General features: G+C 40.8%; 1 protein-coding gene and 1 long non-coding RNA gene across 2 annotated transcripts in view; both read right to left on the bottom strand.

Annotated features, from left to right (window-relative positions):
- Nucleotides 1-1159: 1159 nt before the first annotated feature.
- Nucleotides 1160-21898, bottom strand: part of LOC309451115 — a 36557-nt gene continuing 15818 nt past the window's right edge. The window contains exon 2 of the long non-coding RNA XR_014186184.1: nucleotides 1160-2973. This is a non-coding gene — a long non-coding RNA (uncharacterized lncRNA). The remainder of the gene's footprint in view (nucleotides 2974-21898) is intronic.
- The window catches only part of PCSK1 (proprotein convertase subtilisin/kexin type 1), a 29646-nt gene continuing 8907 nt past the window's right edge, over nucleotides 1160-21898 (bottom strand). Inside the window, exons 6-14 of the mRNA XM_082074573.1 lie at nucleotides 20227-20315; nucleotides 16191-16363; nucleotides 13785-13997; nucleotides 12517-12617; nucleotides 11324-11557; nucleotides 9668-9825; nucleotides 7517-7650; nucleotides 5536-5697; nucleotides 1160-4491 (exon numbers count right to left, since the gene is read on the bottom strand). Of these exons, the coding sequence (XP_081930699.1) occupies nucleotides 4129-4491; nucleotides 5536-5697; nucleotides 7517-7650; nucleotides 9668-9825; nucleotides 11324-11557; nucleotides 12517-12617; nucleotides 13785-13997; nucleotides 16191-16363; nucleotides 20227-20315 (1627 nt within the window). The 3' untranslated portion in view covers nucleotides 1160-4128. The remainder of the gene's footprint in view (nucleotides 4492-5535; nucleotides 5698-7516; nucleotides 7651-9667; nucleotides 9826-11323; nucleotides 11558-12516; nucleotides 12618-13784; nucleotides 13998-16190; nucleotides 16364-20226; nucleotides 20316-21898) is intronic.

Genomic DNA, 21898 nt, shown 5'->3' with positions numbered 1-21898 from the left:
TTGAGCCTTTGGGTAGCTCAGAACCGCTAAAGCTAGAAGGCTCGAATGCAGCATGACATTTAAAAACCATGCCAACTTGACAGAAAATCCATTGTTTAGTGCAGAAAATAAGCAATATCTCCCAAATGTAGGCTCAGGTTTCCTGGTTTTTATGCTACTTCAGCGACCTGTTTTCTATGCACATTTACTAGAAGTATTTCTGCTGTAGAAATGCAGCCCATTGCGAGCACCAAAGCACGGTTTAATTATCCTTGCAGTGTTTGACACGGCAGGTTTTGCTGACCAAGCAGTAACTAATTGAGACCTGAGAAACAAACTAAATCCAAGTATGATCCATAAGTCCTCCAGCAGTCGAAGCTTTGGAAAGCAAAACAGACTCATTAATTCCTGCATGTTTGCCCAAACTTGGGGTTTTTTGGCCTAACAGTGGCAGAAGGGGGTTCTGTGGAGCTGCATCTTTCTGGGCACATCAGAGCAGCCCAGGAACACCCCAAATAGTGCAGGTGGTCCCCAGAGCCCGCTCCCAACACAGACCAGCAAATAACTGCCCCTAAAAAGCAGTTTTCCATAATTATTTCCAGTATATGTGGCCTTGAAATACAAGTAGTGGAGCGGGGAGAAAAACAAGTGTTTTAGCTGCTGCTGATTGATGCGAGGAAATGGAGAGCCACATCTTTACCCTGACCCCGACCCATCCTGCTGTGTTATTGTGCTGTAGTGCTTCAGACACACACGTTTGCACGTGAAACCAGCAGAATTTTGTAATTCGGTGTGAACTGCACGATGTCCGCAGCAGATCTCACTCCAGCTGCGGTGAAAGGCGATAACCCCGCTGCCCCAGACAATAAACCCCCTGTGAGCCTCCATCTCCAATAAACCACACACCTTCTCCACCCAGCCCCTGCATATTCTCCTCAAGCCATTATTTTTAATTCTAAACTATAAGTCCCGGTCCTTTTAAGTCAATAGCTTGACTTTGTCTTACTGTTTTCTTTACAAATGGTAAGACCACACACTGAGCTCTGCTAACACACTGTATTATGCTACTAGTAGACAAATTTTAACATCACATCACATACATGTTGCGGTTGTTGTTGGAACATGCCTTTTAAAAAATACCTTTATTGGATGAAATTGTCTCTTTCCCAAGAAAAAAATCTGGTTCTTCAATATAATTTATTAAGCCTTTTAAAATTCTGTCTGTTCAATAAAATCTTTGCTATATTATAAATACCTGTAAAGAAAATATAATTTAAAATTCTGAGAGAAAACATTTTTTTTTTCCTTTTACATTTTTCACAAAACCCACACAGGCTCCAAGGAAAGACTAACAATAAAAATAATTTACTCCTGTACAATCTACTCTGGGTTGGAAACATTCAAAAGAGAGATTTCAAACTTGTCCTCTGATGAAACTTTGGCTACAACACGTGAACTTATCTTAAAACAAAGGAAGGTCCTATGTTTTCCACCTGTTTAATCTGAAAACTTCTTTCAAAGGCTGATTGAGGGTTGCTAGAACTTTCCTCGCTGTAGCATACCTGAATGAGGACGCGCTAAAATCACTGTTTTCTGAGGAAAATAGACTCTGAGCTTCACTGCACAGGACTAAAAGTGGCCCTGCCGCACCAGATGGGAATATACAGCATGGAGATTAACTCCCGGTTCTGAAAATTAAACATTAGTGGAAATAAGTTTGTGCTCTCACACAGTTAAAAGTTTTAATGTTTTGCTCATTCAGCAGTTCTGTATTTTGCCAGAAAGCTCCTGTGTCGAGGGACAGCACAGGAAAGCTTTTACATTTGGGCCACCTTCATTCACTTCTCACTGTCAGCAAATTTCTTAACCGGGGGAGAAATTCAGTATAAGAGACATTAAATGGTGGAGTTGCTATCCGTGACATACGGACTAGAAATAGGGAAGAAATAGTCAAATCAACTACGCTAAATCTATCTAAAGCTGGCCAAAAAGCAGACTAAGCCAAAGATAGGCATGAAACCATCACAAACAATGAATAAACAGAGATTTTTAAAACTTAATTTTGAGAAGACAATTTTCAAAGTTGTCTTTAAGTAGTCCCTTTTTCCATCAAAGAAAACTTAAGTACTCTTACGGTAAATAAATTTACCTTAAAATTACAGAATTTAGTGTGAAGTTTGAAAAATCTCTATCAGAACTGATGAATTATGAGCAAAACGCTGAATTCCTGTCTTAGAGACACTTACATCATTTTAAGGAATAGACAGCAAAGGAGAGTCAAGTATTTCTAGAATGTCTGGAAAACACATTTCAATAGCAGATGAGAAACAAAAGCGAAGAACGGTCAGCACTTATCTGGATTAACTTTGGCACTGCAGTGTGATGAATATCCCCTGGGAATCCTCATTTCCTTGTTCTAGATTCCCTTAAATTTCTGAGCATCAAACACTGCATTATGTTTTTTAAATTATGAAAAGCAAAACAACAGTATGTCAATGCTGAATCTGACTTTCAGGAGGTATGTGTGGAAAACTGCCGATGCTAGGGAGCTGCCCACCCTTGCTGTTTTCTGACGGCCACCTCTGTTTCCGCCTCTTCCACCTTCTCCTTCCCAATATTCCTCTCCCTCCTCCACTTCCCATGTGCTCATTCCCTCAATTTCTGAGTCCCTTCTCAGGGTATTTCTTTTATCTCACATCTCTCCCTACAGAATTTGCCTTAACTTCCTATATATTTGGGGAAATGCTCCAGTCTACCACAGACACTCCAAGATCCAGTCTCTAGGTGGACTTTGCTGGTATAGTCGTCCTTTTTATTCCACTTGGGTCACAGTTCAAGGAAAGGACAAAGTGATCTAAGCTTGGTTGTCCTGACTGCTGTTGGCATAGGCATCTCAGAAGGCATTTGTGTCATTTAATTTTAGAAATGTAACTGATGTTCCATAGGTAGGAGGTTGGTCCCCCAAAGTTCATAGGTGGGAGACCTTACTGCGGCCTTTCTGGACTTAAAGGGGCCCATGAGAAAGATGGGACAGACTTTAGAGCAGGGCCTGTTGTGACAGGACAAGGGTGATGGTTTAAACTAAAGGAGGGAGATTCAGGCCGGACATGAGGAAGGAATTGTTGTCCTGAGGGTGGTGAGAGCCTGTGCCAGGTACCCAGAGAGGTGGTGGATGAACCATCCCTGAGACATCCCAGGCCAGGCTGGACGGGGTCTGAGCACCCTGAGCTGGTGGAGATGTCCCTGTCATGGCAGGGGGGCTGGGGAGCTGGGGAGGGCCCTCAAACCCAAACCATCTGTGATTCTGTACAGTCAGTACAAACAGACCAGTACCGCACTGGGTAATTCAGTGCAAGGACCAGCCAAGTGCTCTGAATTTCTGTCTACAGAAGCCGCATCTTCATCAACTATGTCCAGCCTAGCAAGACATGGCTCATAATTCAGGCACTTCACATGGGCTGGATGATGAGAATGCCATCTCATGGTCTAGGATGCCTCATTCGGGCCTCTTTTATGTTTGTGTATGTCTGCCTGTATTTTAAATTGTGAATAATTTCATCAGTGTTCAATCCAGCTCCAGCCTCCCAGCTGCCCCTTCACGGGAGAACAGAAGGGTGAGGGAGCATCTTTCGGAGAAGGGACCAAAAAACTATGGTAGAAGCAGTACTGGCTGTGACTGCCACATCTGGAATAAATGACAAATATAAGAAAGGCTGCAATATTCATTACCAATCCAGGGATGAGAGTATCTCCCCATAGCTTTGGCAGTTCGCTTCAAAAATGCTTGGTAATTCAGGTTTTGAATCCGTCTACAAGCTAAGTGAATAGGGTGGAAGAATAAGTAACATGAAAATTGTTTAAAATAGAGCATTAAGGTTTTCTGGGGAATACTATTGTATTTCATGCCTGAGGGGGCAAATCTACTCTGATGGTAATGAAGAAAGGATTTGAAAAGAGCTATTACTAAAAAGCTTCAGCTTACTGCCTTATCCTCCCACACCCGTTTTTTCCTTTCCTTGATATTTGTATTAAATATGAAGCAATCAAAGCAGCAATCACAGAACTAGAGCATACAACAGACTTCTGAAAAAAAACTACAGGTGGGGTGTGGAGAATGAATATTTCCAACTCAGTGCCCTACCCTATAGTTTAGTTTCCCTCATTTATAATATCAACCAAGGCTTGCAGCAGTCTATCATCTCTATGCTTGTATGGTTTGGCATTGTAAAAAAGATCAACGTAGTCACTGTACAGACTTTCTTCTGAGTCTCTCAACTGGGACGCCTTGTTTAGTTTTTCGAGGGCTTGATAGAAGTGTTCATATGGAATATTTAACTTCTCACTTCCAGTCTTCTTTGGCAGCCGCTTCTGAGCCATCTGTCTGCTAAAAGCACTTCGCAGCAAGTGCAGCATAGCCTCTGATGGGATTTTATCTTCAGCTTTGTCACTGCTGCTGCTGGCATCTTCTGCGAGCTTGGGTCTGCCACTCAGGTTCTCCTGTGTGGTATGGTCCTAGAATACAGATTAGCATTAAAAGGTTAGGTGTCGATGATAAACTGACTGGATTAAGATTTGCTCTGATTAGTAATTTCCATCTATGTGTGGGTAGATGCTTTTTTCTTCACTCAGGAGCCACTTTGCATCTGGAAAATAACTGGACCATTATACATCAAAACAGACTATCAAAAGGTTTACATTGTATGAAATATCAAATCCCCTCACAGTGCAGGAAATTATAAAGTCCGACTCCAGACTGGCAGGATACAATATGTCTTTATTTTCTTGCACATGGCTGCCACACCTGCAGATACCTATTTAACGTATTTAAAGACCATAAGCACTTGTCTCTCAATCTTCTTCTCCATCACCTGGCTGAGGAAGGTTAATCTCTCTACACTTCACAGACACCCTAATTACTTAACGGGGAGGCAAACTGATGTGATGTAATTAATAAAGTATTCCAAAGACGCTGACATAATCAAGCGTTGTGAAAATGTACAATATTACCACCCTGTGCATCCAGAAACCCAATGTCTCTCTCAAAAGCCTGGAATATGTTTAGAGGACTCTGCCCGAAAGGTGAAGAAGTGATGACAAAGGAGCCAGCAGCAACAGATCCACTTACCAAGCCTTCCGAATTAGCAAGTCCCTGGCACTTGTCACGTTTTTCACTACTAACTCCCTTCCAAACTCCCTGGAAGGGCTTCAGCAGGCAAAACTCCTTTTGGATGCGACACTTGTTCTGACTAGAATTACACAAATTCAGTGTTTCGGTCAGAGGTGTGTTCCTCCCACCTCAACTGCATTAGATACCGAGTTCACTGCTTTAAGAGCAATATCCTCTTACCATTCTAAAAACCTTAGATGTTGGCATGTGAAAACAGAGGCTAACAAAAATATCAGTTGTTGGCGTGGACGATATTGCAATACACAACTGAGAAGTGGTCAGGGGCTAGAAGAAATTAATACAGAATTAATGTGTCTCCTCACTAGGAAAAAATGCCATTTTCTTATAAATTGGAAAACAAATAAGGAAAAAAATTAATGTAACACTACCTCTACAAAGTCCGTCATCTTCTCCACCCCTCTCCTGTCATTTTGCACAGCATTGTAGGATGTGTATACACGTGGCTGCTTCATGTGTTCAGGCTGGGTAGCAGTGCCATGCAAAATCAACTTCCAGTTTACAATCCTTCCTTCATTTTGTATTCTTCTGGACTAAAGGACAAGCACAAAATTAGCACAGGTTGTCAGGAAATAAGAAGAGGAAACAGGACATGTGATCATACAGTAGAAAGAAGTGACTAAAATAAATTACAAAGCCTTCAGTATTTAAATTTAAACAATGATTTACGAGCACCGAAAAACTGACAGATTAGAGACAGGATATATCAGAAAGTGAGATTCAATACAATGGCTTAGCTACTCCAAATATGCACATTATGGTGTAACAGAATTATTAACTGATCACGTAAGCATCAGTGGAATTATGTCATAACACAGAGTGCTAAAAATTACTGAACTAGTATTCTGTGTTATTAGTATTTGTACATTAAGCCTTTCCGTGGCAATTTCCCCACAAAAGTTACCACTGGAATAGTAATTCAGAATATTATTCTGCAGTGGTGAACAAAAGCAATGTGAAAAACAGCTTGTAGGAGTGAGGAACAAATGCTCTGTCCATTAGTCTTGGCGGCAATATTTAAACAGTAAAGAGTGGAAAAGAGACAAGTACAGAGAACCCTGGCACTTTATTTTGCCAAAGCTTCTTTCAGATTTTTTCCTCGGTCATTTAGTGACTGAAGTTGGCTGCTGAAGCTCTTACCACAGTTTACATACACAATTTACACAGCAACTAAATTATGAGTAACTCTGCTTGAGCATCTGTGATTTTCGTTAGGGTCATCAATGTGAAAACTTGTGTCAGGAATCGTAAAACCCTACAAGCTCAGGAAGGAGTGCTTTAACTCTTGAGTACAAAAAGCTGGGTTTATTGTAAGTTTCAGGAACGCCTCACTTGAAAATGGAAAATGAGAGAAATTACAAACAAAATGCTCTTCTTATCACCATTCCAAAAATGCATTATATTAATTGCAAAGAGCAGGATATCTGTAACCATGGGTTTATCTACAAGCCTGCAGTATTAACACAACACTGTTGATAATAATATTTACTTCTACTGCCTTGTCCATCTGCTTAGTACTTGGCATTATCCCCCCGTTTCAGTCTGAGGCCAATAGGGGCTGGAGGCTCCGTGTCTGATAGGAAGCGTTCCGTTTCTGGCAGGATCTGACCCCTGATGACAAGCTTATTAACAGACAAATTTGATGAAATTCTCCAGAGACGAGTGCGCTTTACCACTCTCTCTTCAAAGAGAACAGTTTTTCAGTTGCCTGTCAAGCAGCTTTATTCTGGGTTCTCAGTGTCGCAATGCACAGCCCCAGGTGGTTTTAGTAAATTTATTTATTTCATATCTGTAGATTTCTTGGCTTTAATCCTTAAACATTATTCAGCAGTAATTACTCTAAGAAAAAGGTTAGTGAAAGGTATACACCAAAATAACTCCCCAAGGTCACCAAAATTCACTAATTCAAAAGGTTTTGAGTTAACGAAAATTATGCACATGCACCAAGAGAAGACTAGATCTACCCTGTATTCTATTCTGCTGAAAAACCTAATTTGCAGTTAATCATATGTTGATTTGATTACATATTTCACTCCATGAATAATAGAAAATTACATTAAGTGATTTCCTTCAGTGACATATAATGTGAAAAACATACGCATGAAAATTTTTTTACAGGTACACATCTGTGAAATGAGGATGTTCCTTTGCATTTATGTAAAGAACAAGAAAATCTGACCCTATTCTTTTTCTTTAATCTTTAATCCAGATGGATATTTAGTGTAAATAAACTCTTGTTGTAGCTTGCTTAATGAGAAGACTTCAACTGTTCACAGTGCTTGGTAGAGGTTAGTGATCATTTCACCTGTGCGAGGTTCCGTACGTAGCTCGTTAACGTACAGACATACTTACCACGTCAGTAATTCTTAACACCCAGGTGCCTGTTGGATTCTCGCCCCACGTGTGAACAGACATGAAGTCCCAGTTCTTAAAGCCGTTGGGGGATTTATCTCTCTCTCTCTCCGCCAGTAACACAGTGCTGGTCCCTGTGTAAGTCCAGATCCACATTAGTGACTCTGCACACATATCCACTTCTATTTTGCACATTGCTCAGCTTGCACACTATGTATGGTGCAGGGAACCTGGAAAATACACTATTTAGCAGTGGCTTGTGGAAGGGAAACATGCTATTTCTTGTCCGTGGCTCCTTGAGTTATCTTCATAGCAGTATTTAAGAGCATAAAACCTACCACATTAGGTCATGCTACAAAAGTACATCTTGCTCAGTGTTCAATTTCTAACACAAAGAGTAGCGGATGCATATAAAGAAGCAAAAGAAATAAAGGTCAGACACAAGCAGTATTTTCCACTGTTCAGGAAACTTCTGAATGGAAGCTTTGAAGGCAAACCAGCTCAGGCAGTATTGTGAAACCAAAGCCTTACTCTGAATTCATCACTGTTTGTTTGTTTGGGGTTTTTTTTTGGTGAGTGGATGTAAATTGTTACAGCCTGGAACTCCAGCAGGTTGAGAAGCATTTGCATTGTTATTTTTATTACAAAAATGCCACAGTTCACAAAGTATTTCTGCAGCAGAAGAGACTCTACTGCACAGTAGGAAATTTGTTGTGCTTGTCTGCATGTAAGGAGGGAGCAAGGGAGCTGTATTTACATAATAAGGAGCTGAGAAGCCACGGGGAGCCTGATCATGAGTTATAAATCTATTTAAAGGTAACACCATAAATACAGAAAAGGAATGACATACATTTGTTAGCACTGTTTTGCAGGAAAGTGGAAAAACAGCAAGAACCACGGGAAATAACAGTTTAACTATGAAGGCAAAATGATACTACGGGGGAGGCAGCAGCACTAGACTATTGCTACCTCAGCTAAAGCCCTAAAAATACAAAGATGAAGAACACATTACTGCCGTCAGCCTTTCAAAAAAGGATGTTTTTCTAAGATGAAGCCATGCTTCCTGCATGTTAGCAGTAGAACAGTGTCTTGGGAGGGAAATACCTCTATAAAAGCAGAATGAGAGCGACTGTTGCTGTCATCTCCATGATGTACCTACAGACTGTCCATATATTCACTCCCAAACTAAAACTTAGATAAGATGGAACTAAATTTGAAAATACCACCAAGAGTCAATGGTAAAACACCTCACAGCAGCATTGCTCCCATAAGATGAAACTCAGAAAAGGAAGAATTAAGGTTAGGCTTAAAAGGAACCCCAGGCAAAGCAGAGCTTGGAAACTACTGTATGTACAGTATCTAAACCCTGCTCTCTGGTGAAGTCCTGCGATAAGGATACGAACAATGCTCTAATCATTTATTATCTGTGAATTACTAGATTAGCCTTGAATATCAGTAAATAAAGATTAACCTGATGTTTAAATTCATACCTGAAAGCTTGTCTATTTTTTCTAATAATATCAGTTGATCTAACAGATCTTACTCTCTCCAAAGTTGTTTACACCCATTTTCCTTTCTTTTTTTTTTCTTTATTTTCCTCCCTATGGTGTCATTTCAGGGCCTTGTCAAGACAGCTTGCCATATTCTCACACAATTAGTATATTAATAGTTGTACTAAGGTGCCTAACAGAGACACTGGATTTTTAAACAGACCAATGGGGAGACACAATTACATGAACTTTAGGGAGTCAGATACCCTCTTTACCATTGGTTTGCTAAATCACAGTAAGGCAGATAAGCACTATTGACCTGCAATTCGTTCTCTGCCAAGAACTCTCAGTTTTTACAGGTCCTGTTGCCAGAACGAAAACGTATTAGAAACAGTGCCTTCATTTTCTGAAGTACGATTTTCAAACCTCATCTCAAAAAAATGAACTGGAACACCTGAGGGCTGGAAAAGGGTTTCAGAGAACCAGTTCTCTCATCCCTGGGATGCTTTGTCCTTGCACTCCCCTGCTGGGGGTGACTAGATTTGTTTAATGATATATTTAGCTCTTTTTAAAGCACTGCAGAACAGAGAGGTGCTTTTTTAATGAAATAAACGTTACACACTGCAGCAACACCAAGCAAGCATGTCTTTGCCTCCTGTACCTGATGGAGACACCAGAGTGACGTGAAGATCACCTCTACGGGAATACTCGATCGTTGCCTCAAGCTGCACGTGCTCCAGAGACGCGATGGAGTTTTCTTGACCCTCACAGGCTTTTGTGGGAATTTCAATGATGACCTCCTCATTTGCTCTTAATAACCTGGCAAAATCATAGGACTTTGATTATGTACAGAAACCTTTGATTCTGCGTCATCAAGTGAAGTGCAAATGACACATTTAATGCCCGTTTCAGAATGATGAGAAAAGAAGAAGTAAACACACATTCTACATTTGTTACTGTTTTGAATGCTCCAGTAAAACCATGGGAAGTTCTGGAAGCAGAGATAATACTGACCAAGTGGTAGGCACTGCATAAGGCAGACTTGTGCCACATACCCTGGAAGCAAGGAAGCAAGTCTGATAATCCAGGGTTTCTGCCAACGCTTCACTGTCCCACAGAGACCACAAATAACAGTCTGTGCAGGCAGCTACATCACACAACTGCATCAGACTTACACTTGGTTGCCTCATTCAAATATCCAGGAGAGCTGTTATCAGGGACTTAAAATATTGCAGCAGGCACAGCTGTGTTAAACCTTTGTAGTCAATGCTATCTCAAAGGAAAAAGCAAACATCATCTATACGTTCTCTGTACGGAGAGACACTGTGCATAGCTTTCTCTGCACAATTTCCATTGACTCTAATGCAAATGGGGTATCTAAATCTCCACATAAATAATTCTAAACTCAGAAGTGTTTTTATAATGTAACACAGAGGACTGCAATAAAAATATATAAACAGCAAGTATTACATACATCAGTCCTGGATCAGCACTGTGGAACGGAGAGAGCTCATAAAAGCAAATTGATAGTAAAATGGCATAAATAACAGGGTTACCAAGCAGTGACACTCCAAAACACTGTAATATGTTTCTACAGACAGATATTTGGTGCACTGACACAGTATAATTTTGACCTTTGAAATAGATGTATTTTTTCTAGACAACAAATCTGTAAGTGAACATGTGGAGACAAAAACAGTCTACATACTCTTATTGATTAACCAGCTTAGTGACTAATTATAGCTTATGTGTATTTGAGCTCAGTTTAGGCTCACTATGCTGTGAGCACTTGGGAATGTGGCTGGTAAGTCTTCCCTGTGAGCCTTTGAGACATTTGTGTTTCATAACAAACATGCTGCAGATGTGACTAAAGCTCAATATATCACCTTGACTTCAACATATACTACGCCTGTCACAGGAAAAGAATTGCTAAGACCAACTACAGATTAAAAAAAGAGAAAAAAAAATCCCTGGGAGACTTTGGTATCTTTTTATTCATACTCCGATATTGCTCTAAACATTCGTATCTTATCTGATCAGGTTCAGTCTCACAGTATCATCCATCCATATGCCGGCTGCACAGGTGGACATAATAATCTTATTTTTTGTTAAGGCCTCATGCTAGTAATTCCCATCAGTCTTACACTAAAAAAGCGAGCAAAGACTCTTTGCCTGCCCCTGAGGAATAAAATAAAGCAAAACCAAATGAATAAAAACAAATGTCTTAGTCTGGTTCAGAGCAACCTGTGCAGAATACTATCCCTCAGGCTTTACTAGGACAGACATAAGCTTAGTTACTGATAAAGCAAATTCTTACCTTGGCTCAAAGCTTTTGTCTTTGACAATACACTCTCTCTTTTCTGGTACACCTTTCCATTTTTTGGGATCAGCCAAATCTACCAGCGCATTAGCATTGAGCAGTCCAAACCCAAATCGGCTGTTGACCATCAGTCCCGCTCCATTCTTTTTCCATCCTGGATTTCCAGCCAGTGGGTCGTATTCTGATGTCCACACCACCAAGTGCTGCATGTCCCTCCACGTTAGATCTGGGCTGTTGAGAAAATGGTCCTGGTTAATTGCTTCAGGTTTGTCTACTGTTTTCGCTCAATTATTAGCCTGCAACAGAACACGTTTTGAACATATATGGCATCCCATTATTTTGAAATATACCGTAAGACACATGCTTCTTCTCACAATACTTCTCAGGGTAGACCAGGCTTCTGTGTAAATGAAGAATGGGTATCTAGCAAGATCAGAGTCTGGTTCATCAAAATTATTCAGCCATTTAAAGTTAACTAATAAAACTAGTATTTTCCACCAGTCTTTAAGGGACACAGACTTTGAAAATTCACTGGGTATTTGATTCTGTGATTACCCTTTAAAAGATGGCCCTAAGTATCTTGGCTTATGTCATCAAAGGAGTACGCAAAATAAAATGGAGCTGAACCTACATAATTCAAATACTAAGCATATGTCCTAACATCTGAAGTATTTTCTGTGAAAAAGCCATTGTCCTGTTCTTTCTTACTCTTTCTAAGGCATATGTTCTGACCACCAGCCCCACAGGATCTGAACCTGCCTGCTCTGACAGTCAAGCTCAGGTGCGTTGCAGCTGATGTCTCATCTTTGGCAGAAAAGATTCTGTAAATTGATCAAAGACTTAATTTAAATTTCTTCTATCTATTGTCTTCCAATTATGTTCTCCTGATACACGTGCAGCCTCACTGCTTTCCAGTCCAGCCAACCAGAACTCAGCAAACAGTTGTTGCCAATGCACAAAATGGACTAAAATTCCTCATTCACCATGTTTTGCTTACGTTGGTTCTGCTTTGCTAGGAAGGTGTTGAGGCAAGTAGCTGCTTATTTTTGTCATCAGGCTGAGTAAGCCCGACTGACAAAAAGTGGAGCTGCAGCACGAGATGGTGCCGCTTTCAAACCGACATGGTTTCAGGGAAGATGGTGGGGTGGCTGAGAGAGAGGAGTTTCAAAGGTAATTGTGTGACATCTCACTTTGCTTCCAGCGCGAGAGCAAAAATCCCTGCTGCCAGTGGTGCGGACGCAGAAGTCCCAGTGTGAGTCTCTGTACATTCGTTGTGAAGATCAGCGCTCGTCTGACGGGAATTAAAAAAGACAAAAAAAAACAGATTGCATGAATAAACGGTTGTAAATACAGTCATATCCACACTCACAAACATAACCACGGATCCTTTACTTGGTGCGTATTAATACATTCCTCACCAGCAGAAAAAGTGATGGATGTTTAAATCCGTTCATATTTCAATCCACTCTTTTTACTTCAACTATAATTTTTGTATCAAAACGCTTTGTGTTGGAACAAAATACTCCCACACTGAATATCTTATTTTATTCTAAGGTTTCACAATAAGTGTTTCAGGCTTACTGGTGAATCATAAAAACAGATCATTGTGTTGGGCCTAGAACATTTAAAATTACTGCTTGCTAGAAAATTACTCATAGGATTAGTATTGGTGTTCTTCTCCCTCTTCAGCAGAAGAACTATAATTTGCAATGAAACACGTGCTTTATTTGGAAATTAAACACCAAGCTCATCTGCCCATGTATCTACATCTCGGCTACGAAGAGAAGCTTCTTAGGAAGGACTGATCTCCTGGCTAACTTGGAGGGACATTGTTTTAACCCCCATCAATGTAGTTTATTGTAAAATTAGCATCCACCAGCGCGGAACAGAAATTACAGGTACTTCAATGTTATTTTATCACAGCAATTTTCTTCAGCAGAAGATATTGTTGCACAGTTGATAAAGGCACACGAGCTGCTCTGCCTGCTTTCCAAACCCTCTGCAGGTTTGGAAGCACAATCGTTGTTGTTGTAAGTGGGAACTCGGGGGCTGACAATCTTACAGCAGCTAATGGTATATCAGAGGCACTGACTCATGGTGTACTGACTTCCCAAGTTCTTTTTGCTTTTACTCTAAATGTCTCATCATCTGCCCTCTCTGAAGAATGGGACCATACGAAACTTCACGCAGAGACCTCTGTTGTAAACAAACAGCAGACAAACTCAGCATCCGGATTTAACTGCACTGACACAACAATTTTGTTTGGCCATTGTCTTACAGCATAAGATGTTCCAGGAATACCGTCACTTTTTGGATTACAAATCCCTCAGCGTTTCAAGGCAAAAGCACTAAACATACAACACATAACCTAAGGCAGGCACCTGAAACCAAGCACGTAAGAGCTCTCATTTGTTATTCGTATACATAGTACATTTCTATGTTAGTAAAAACAACCTACAATTCTTTGGTCAGTATAATCCCCACTGCTGTATGCTGTGGCCAGAGTTGAGGAGCACTTCTCTGCATACCAGGGAGAAAGGCCTTGCTGAGAAGCACTGCTGATGGAGATAGTGTAGATACTATCAGTGTAACCATCGCAGTCACAGTTGTCACCCTGGCGGCCTCCATTCCCAGAAGCCCAGACAAAAATGGACCCTTTCCCATTTCGGCCCTAGAGAAAATGGACACGAGAGGTTATCAAAAAGATTTCAGTCTCTGTAATGTATTCTAAACAACTCCTCCCCTCCAAAAAGCCTAAAATATCAAACATTTTCAGGTAGAAAAGGACAATTTTCCATAAGCACCGTAGAAGACAAAGACAGAAGAAACCAGCTCAAGATATCACACTTCACACAGTACATCACATTGATTGGTCTAGGTTCACTGTTCTAGGCACCACAGCTTCCCTCAGAATAGGTTTTGAAGTTAAAAATAGAGTCTGTGCTCAACAGGTGGTGTTTTGGTCACGAACATTTCTAAAAAAATGCCCATTTTTTTTAAGAAATCAGGGCTTATTTCACTTGCCTTTCCTGTAACAACTGAGGCACAGGTAAGCCGCATGAATGATGCACATGATTTGACTTTCCTACCAATTTACTTTTTGTAAGGAATCCGTCACGGTCAGCCTTCATTTGCTGAAACAAACCAGCAAGCGCGTCTGACTGAAAACCTTCACCCCTCCTACAGGTCTGTGGGCCAGCACCACCAGTCTCCAAACACAACCGTGTTCATCCCCTGCGCTGGTCTCCAGTAATGAGGGAGCAGCAGACAACAACTAACCCATCACAGCTATCACCGAGGAAACACGTATGGCTCTGTCCAGTCTTAAGCTGTGCTAGTCCTTCAGAGGAAAAAAAATATCCATCTTGTGGGAAAAGCAAAAGTTCATCTGCTGTTCATTATTAATGTATGCACATTCACTGGAAACGGCAGTTGAAATCCAGATTTTTATCGTCCCACTCAGATGAGATTTGAAGATACTCATGCAAGTGCTAAGACGTTTGCAGCACTTAAAACATTAAAAATAAAGAAAAGTAAGCTGTAGTCTTTATGATACAATTGTTAAAATGGGAAGGACAAGCCACGTCAACTACAGAAAATAAGATAGTCTCTTCCTTTGAGAATAAAGGCTGCAGGCCAGAAAAACACTGGTAAATGTAAATACCTGCTAGGATTTCACTTAGGGTGGTACTAATGCCTCTGAGATGCTTAAGGCAAAGCGTATGCTTAAGTGCTTTACCGGGCCAGCAATGAAGGAGCCAGTGATGAAAGTCATTGGAAACCCCAGCCCTGGTTGACTTAAAGCAGGTGGAGACCAGGTCATTGCAAAGGGAAGCCTGACAAATGAATGGGCAAACTTGCTCCCCTTGAGAAATAAAACAAGCTGTGAAAAAGAGACACATTCTTCACCAAAGAACCTGCTTTTCCTGAGTAAGACTGCTGAAGGCTGGTTCCCTAATTACTGCCTGTGATTCTCCTCTTCTCTTGCTGCCTACCTACGGACTGAGGTCTCTGTTCACCACCAGCACACTCCTCTCAGTCTCCACTCCTCCCTCAGTCTGTTTCTCAGCCGTCAGACTCATCTTTCTTCTTCTCTCCTCCTGTCTGCTAATGCAAGCTGCAGTTTCCCAAAAATCCTTTCTCTCTGCTTCTGTCCTTCGAGCTTTCTTCTGTTTCTCTCCTCTCCCATCTCTGATTCAGTTGTCTTGTCTGTATTAGTCTTTAGATATCTTTTCACCTCACTGGCAAGAGCAAGACTAGTCAATTAATGCATCTCTGGTAGCTCTCAGTTTGCACCCTACCTGTCATCCAACCACATCTAAACAGGATTATCAGAAAAAAGAACTGAAAAAAACATTTTTTCCTATGCTCTTCATCATGCATTTTTACCATTTGTATTTTAATTGGATCATGATATGCACCAATTTACAAACTAATGCAATTAACACAATACAAGCCCATCCACAGTGTGCTAAAATGTATCATTATTTCGCACAGCAAAATATTCATAAAGCAGAAATTTTGTATTAAAATTTATAGGCTTTCAGTGCAGAAATCCAATTACTGTTCAGTGCAAAGAAACTAGCAGAGAAGGGTGGGGGTAGGGTGAGACAAAGGCAGCAAGAGTAAGGATGGAAAAAGAGAATAGCAGCTTAAAAGCAGCTTAGAAATCACTAATGGTGCTTTTTTTAAAGTGCTGGTTTGGTTGGTTATTTCTCTGACCTGTGCTATTAGAATCTGTCTCCTCCTTTTCAAATATATTTGAGCAAAAAAGATCACAAACCATTTTCATTTCTTCCCTGATAGGAACCATTTTAAAATTCTGCTCTCTGCCACATTTTATTGTATGTTTCTCGTGCCATACCTCTGTTATCCCGTACTCGAAAGCCTTCTGTGCCAACCTCCCAGGTCCCTCCACGGTTTTACCATCATCATTAGGGCCCCAGCTTGCACTGTAAATATCCACGTGGTCTGGGTTGAAACCAATGGAACTGGCTTCAATAGCATCGGTGACTATTCCATCCAGCATCCGTATACCTTAACAGAAAAAAATAAGGAGCAGGCCAGATTTACTTCACATCCCTCTTCTTCGTTTTTGTTAACTGTTTGTAATGCTTCCAGAAAAATTAACCCGTAACTATTACAAGCACAGTCTGCTGCTGATCATGTAAGTACTAATGAGGGCAGTTCGCGTCAGTGTCACAGTTCGTTTACAGAGCTCAATGCTCTCTGCAGATACTTTTAGAAACTCTCTTAAAATCTTGGGTTGCCTCTTATTTACTTCTTTCTTTCTTTATACAGCGAGTCAAGAAGACAACGTTTTGCTAATTGTTCCTGCTTTTTCTTATCGCATTGAGCTATTTCTTGACACTGTTAAATCTGTAACAAAGACTTCTCGAACTGCTGGCATGTCACTGAAATTAAATATGTTTTATCAACACTACTTTTGTGTTTAAGACTTCTATGAGTTTTAGCTCAAAGATGTAGCTCTGAATGATCTGACCAAAGCACACTGCTTTGCTGTCTTTGTGATGCTGCGATTCACCAGCTCTTCAATCCTCACCACGGAAAACTCTCACTGCTTTTTCACCACCGCGTTTTTTCTACTGCACGCAGTCCAGAGATGCTGGAGATGGCTGGCCATTAACATTTTATTAGGAACTGCATGATCTCATCGTCTTCAGAGCAAGCCTGATCTCAGCGGTACTTAAAATTCAGCAGCAGATAGCGGTTCATCTGTGCTGATCTGCACATCCCAGCTCTGCAGCAGGACTGCGACCACCAACCAGCGCGGGAGGAACACAGGAAAACCAGAGATCTGGCAAAATTCCCACGGCGGCTCCCCCAGCAACAGCAGCGACATCAGAGACACGGCAGCCGGGCTTCAGCCTGTGCTTTCAAGCAATAAAAATGTCTGGGTTGTCTTGAACTTGGCGAGTTAGTACTACAGCAGCTGCACCATTACTGGCAGTCGGTGAATTATGAGTAGTCATTTTATCATATTTGCCACAAAATGGGGATTTTTCCAAAGCACAGCAGGCAAAATGCGGTCGTTCTATAACAAAAAAAACCACAACCTTGCCCTTGCAGCTCAGGGTCTTGTTCTTTTTTTTATATACTATCAAGCAGGAAAAAAAGAGACTGTAAGCATATTCTGTTCCCAAATGGCTGGCCTCTAAGACTCATAACACTTCCAAGATTAAGCTGGGCTTTATTGTTTCATATTAATTAGTGGCACAACCAGACAAAGATGTTAATCCGCTCAACCGCTGCTACTCCACTATCACTTACGACATTGGGAAAAAAATCAAGGAATATACTGTGTTTCACATACTAAAAACACCCCTTACTCTGGATAGGCTTAAACTTGTAATATTTTGAATATTCATTTTTCACTTGGCTCAGAATTGAGAGATTCTCTCATACCAGCCAAGATCTGCCTGTGTGGAATGACTGCAAGCTCTGGGTGTGAGCCTGCAACACATTGTGAGACACCAGGAATGCAGACGGGAGTGTACAGATAATTTTCACAGAAGAAGACAAAGTCAACTCCGCAGATAAACAATGTCATAAGGAAGAAAACAGGAACACTGACAACACCGTCTTGTCTTTGTGATCGCCAAAAATCCTGCTCGTGTAAGTCAGCTGAGGGATTTGATGACTGCAGTGATACTTCCCTAAGCAGAGTCCAATTACATCCCCTTGCATAAACTCTGCCCTGTTCCTGCACATGCTTTCTGCCACCATCAGTCCCACAAAATCAGAAGCCCAAGGTAATTTCAGACACATCTATGTATCTGCCTGACAGAACACTATTTTTAGCCACACGTCGCTGTGCGGGAACTCTCAGCCCAGGCCTTTGTAAAATGGAGCTTCTTAATCACTTGATTTCCATGGCAGCACCAGGGAAATATCGTCGCGCGGTGCTATGGCTAGATATGCATGAAAATATATACAAACTGCTTACACCAAAGGTGGTGGATACACACACGTTTCTGAGTGCTGCACAGAACAGGAGGCGCATGATAAAGGACACTGAAAGGTGTCACTTGGGGAACTGGCATTAACACGTATCTTTTTTAACACGATGCACAGAAAAGCCAATGGGATTCACAGCCACAAAGTACCGAGGAGACTGATGGAGGTTTCAGGACAGGCCCAGGCACTGATGTGAATGGTGAGAGCGCTCAGGATGATTAAAGTCAGCATTTTCACAGAACACAACAAAATTTTGAACAGAACGTTTGTTTTGTCCCTCAAGGCAAAGTTAAACCAACCTCTGATGCTGACAGTTAGAAAACAGGTATTCCAAATGTCAGGGGTTCTTTCCCTGAAGCAGCTGTTGCGGTTGTGGACCTCGGGATTTATCCAGTGTGGCAATTGCTACAAGCAAACAGCCACTTAAAGAAGTCATCCTGAACTAATGTCAAATAGAAGTGTGTAACGCGTCATTTCATGGATTCAAAAAAAAAAAAAAAGAAGAAGAAGGAAAAAAACCTATGAAGAAATGAATCCTGCATAGCTTGGAACATCAAAAAAGTCTTCCCATGTTTAACCACTCCAAATTTATCTGAATCTTTTGAAGACTTCTCCTGTCCTCCATTGCTCTTTGAACATATTTTGTTATGTCCTTTTCTCAATCAGGCTTTTCACATATAACAGCTTATAATTTCTTTCATCTTCTCCATTCTTTCTCTTACCCCACCAAGTATAAGCAGCTTTCTGGGTAAAGTGGATTGCTGGCTGCTTTTCCTCCTGTTATTTTCCTTTTCTAGACAAATCACCCCGTGGATTTGTAGTTTGCATTTGCAAATAAACACAGAGCATATGCAAATAACTGTGGAATAATCTTCTCCGTAGATGCAAGTGCCTCGAAATATGGGCACAGCAGGAGTCCAGACATCTCTGCAGCTTCATCCATTTTGCCCTGCTTTGAAAATTTGGTATCTTCGTCTTGTGAGTGAGATATTTTATTTAAACAGAGCATGACAGCATAATGCGTTATGGCAAAGGCAGAGTGCAAAGCTGGCATCTGTGACAGCTCAGCAGAGTAAATGGGTACCTAGAAACATAATACTGAAATGGTGCGAAAGGCAGTTATAGGTGTCAATTGCCACTCATCATCCCTTTGTTTAAAAGGAAAAAAGGGAGTAATGGAAAAACCAGAACTGTACAAGTATCTTCCTCTGAGCTAAATAACCATTTGCAACTGATACTTTGATCATAACTATTTCATAAACCTCTAATGGATTAAACTTCTAGTCATGGCTTAAAAAGATAAGGCAATATTGACTGACAGAAAAGCAAGACGCTACTTATTTTCAAAATTAACTTATGATGATAGTAGAGAACTAAGTAAGGCGTTGAAACAAAACCCACTGCAGTTTGAATATCCTGAATGACATGACTTTTTGAATGTAATTGTGTAGATGGAAACAATATGCTGCAAGCAATGATGGGTACAAATTTGTATATTTTACTCAGTCTCTGTCCTCCCCCATGCCACCTCCTTCCAGGATAATCAATTATAAGAAGTGATTGCATCATTCCTTAAATGATACGGTCTTATCTCTGGGTACAATATAGGTTGTTGCTATTATCATCACCATCATCATCACCACCTGTATTGTTGTTGCTGTTGTTATATATTCTACCTATATTCAAGCGATAACCAAATTCCAGAGAGTACATTAACACTCAAGAAATGCGGTCATACAGATGTTACATTCTGCGCCTCAGCCAGATGGGATTTTTGTAGCCTAATGCTGCAAGATTGATGACTTCTCAGAAGGACCAATGATTCATATTTCAGATTAATGGTAGCCGGAAACACTCGGCACTTCACAGGATCTGCCTGGTTTCCATTCATATTAGACATCTAATTATTTTTATTTTCTTACCTCCCACTTTGGAATTGTAGGCTACTCCAACTCCACATTTTCTGTTGTTGGCTTGCATGGCAATTTCTCCTGCACACCGCGTCCCATGCCTGAATACACATAGCAAGAATAAACGACATCTCACAACAAGGTACGCAAAGATTCATCAATGACCTTCTTGATTTGGTGGAAGTCTTCCTCTAAATCAACGCAAAGCAGCTGTTGAATAGCTTTTGAGTTGTATCCACATGATACAAAAGTATTTCTTGCTCTTAGGCTTCAAGCAAGATAATTTTACCTACTTAATGCTCGAAGGATCATCATGATGAGATGATAAATACCCAACCTAAGTCACACCGAAGGCCACAGATCTCGTAGATACCAGTATTTTAGTAGAATGCAAAAGTAGCGTAAAATTATGGGGCTACAAAGCTGCTGAATTTCTTCAGGCAGAAATATAAGTCTTTGTTAATGCCAGATTTAGATACCCTTTTTTTCACTGTCGCGTTTATTTAGGATTAGAGAAAGTAAGCCGTTAGAGTATCCTCACAATTGCTAATTTTTTCTTGTAACCAGCTGTTTTCAAAACAATTCTTTTTTTGCCACAGTTGATTCTTATTCCACAATACAGAAAACCTTCACATAAGTGTAATTGTAGAAGAGTTGTATTATTTAATATTACAGATTGTCATTCAATGAAGTGTTCAAATGCTTCTGGGCTGAATTCCATTTACTTATTAATAAAGATTAGAGGTAATACAGGTAGATTTAAGAGATAATGTCATCAGAACAAGAGGATAATGGCTTCTTGCTCTTAAATAACACTCTAACAAAGTAGAAACGTCATTTTTCAAATGTCTATTCGTGGGACATTTATCATTTGATTGATTATTTTTCCCCGTACACCGATCTATGTTGTGGACGCTACCATACTGTCTGATAGACAATAGGGAACCGGTGCATCAGTTTCTTCCTGTATTTTTACTGAGTAGCGGCACGCTAATTGGTTTAAGAAACTGAGTTCTGTGTACCAGCTATTAAAGAGGGACATTCTCTTCTCACTGTGATGGACAAAACCCCTCTGTGAACTACCATGAATGTGCCTGGCTGTGGCAGACACACCAAGAGTAACAGGAGGCAGCTCTAGGGAGGCCATCACAGGAAATTCCTCTCTCCTTCCAAGACACACAAGTCCACTAAGTGAACTGGCTGGTTGTCTTCTGTCTTTTGAAACTTCCTATGCTACTACTTTGAGGAGATTTAGGCCAAATCTGGTCTAAACAAAGTTTCCATATGCCTCAGAAGACTGATTTTCCTGGGAGTGAGTGTAAGGTCCTGCAGCGCCTGACAACGTGTCATACCCACATCGTGAGGAGTACGACTTCAGCTCCAGTCACCTGTGCTGGGCCTATTGATCCAGCCAGTGCTGCAAAAACTGGAAAACAGCCACAAGAGCTGACCTGAAGGGATGGGTTTCTCAGTAGATTCCTCTAAGACACAGGTTCTCCCAAAGCACTTTATAGGAGACGTATTTTTTTTTTTAATTCCCAGTACAAAGCAGAGACCTGAAGTCAAAATTTGCTCAGGGAAGTATCATTCGAGGAACACACATGGTAGCGTTAACAAATTGTTCCCTTCAGCTTACAGAAATGTATCGGTGCCCTATACATACAAAGTTATGAATAAATTCAGG

Source organism: Streptopelia decaocto (assembly GCF_964273445.1).
Source record: "Streptopelia decaocto genome assembly, chromosome: Z".
Taxonomy (NCBI): domain Eukaryota; kingdom Metazoa; phylum Chordata; class Aves; order Columbiformes; family Columbidae; genus Streptopelia; species Streptopelia decaocto.
This window is presented reverse-complemented; position numbering and strand designations above follow the sequence as displayed.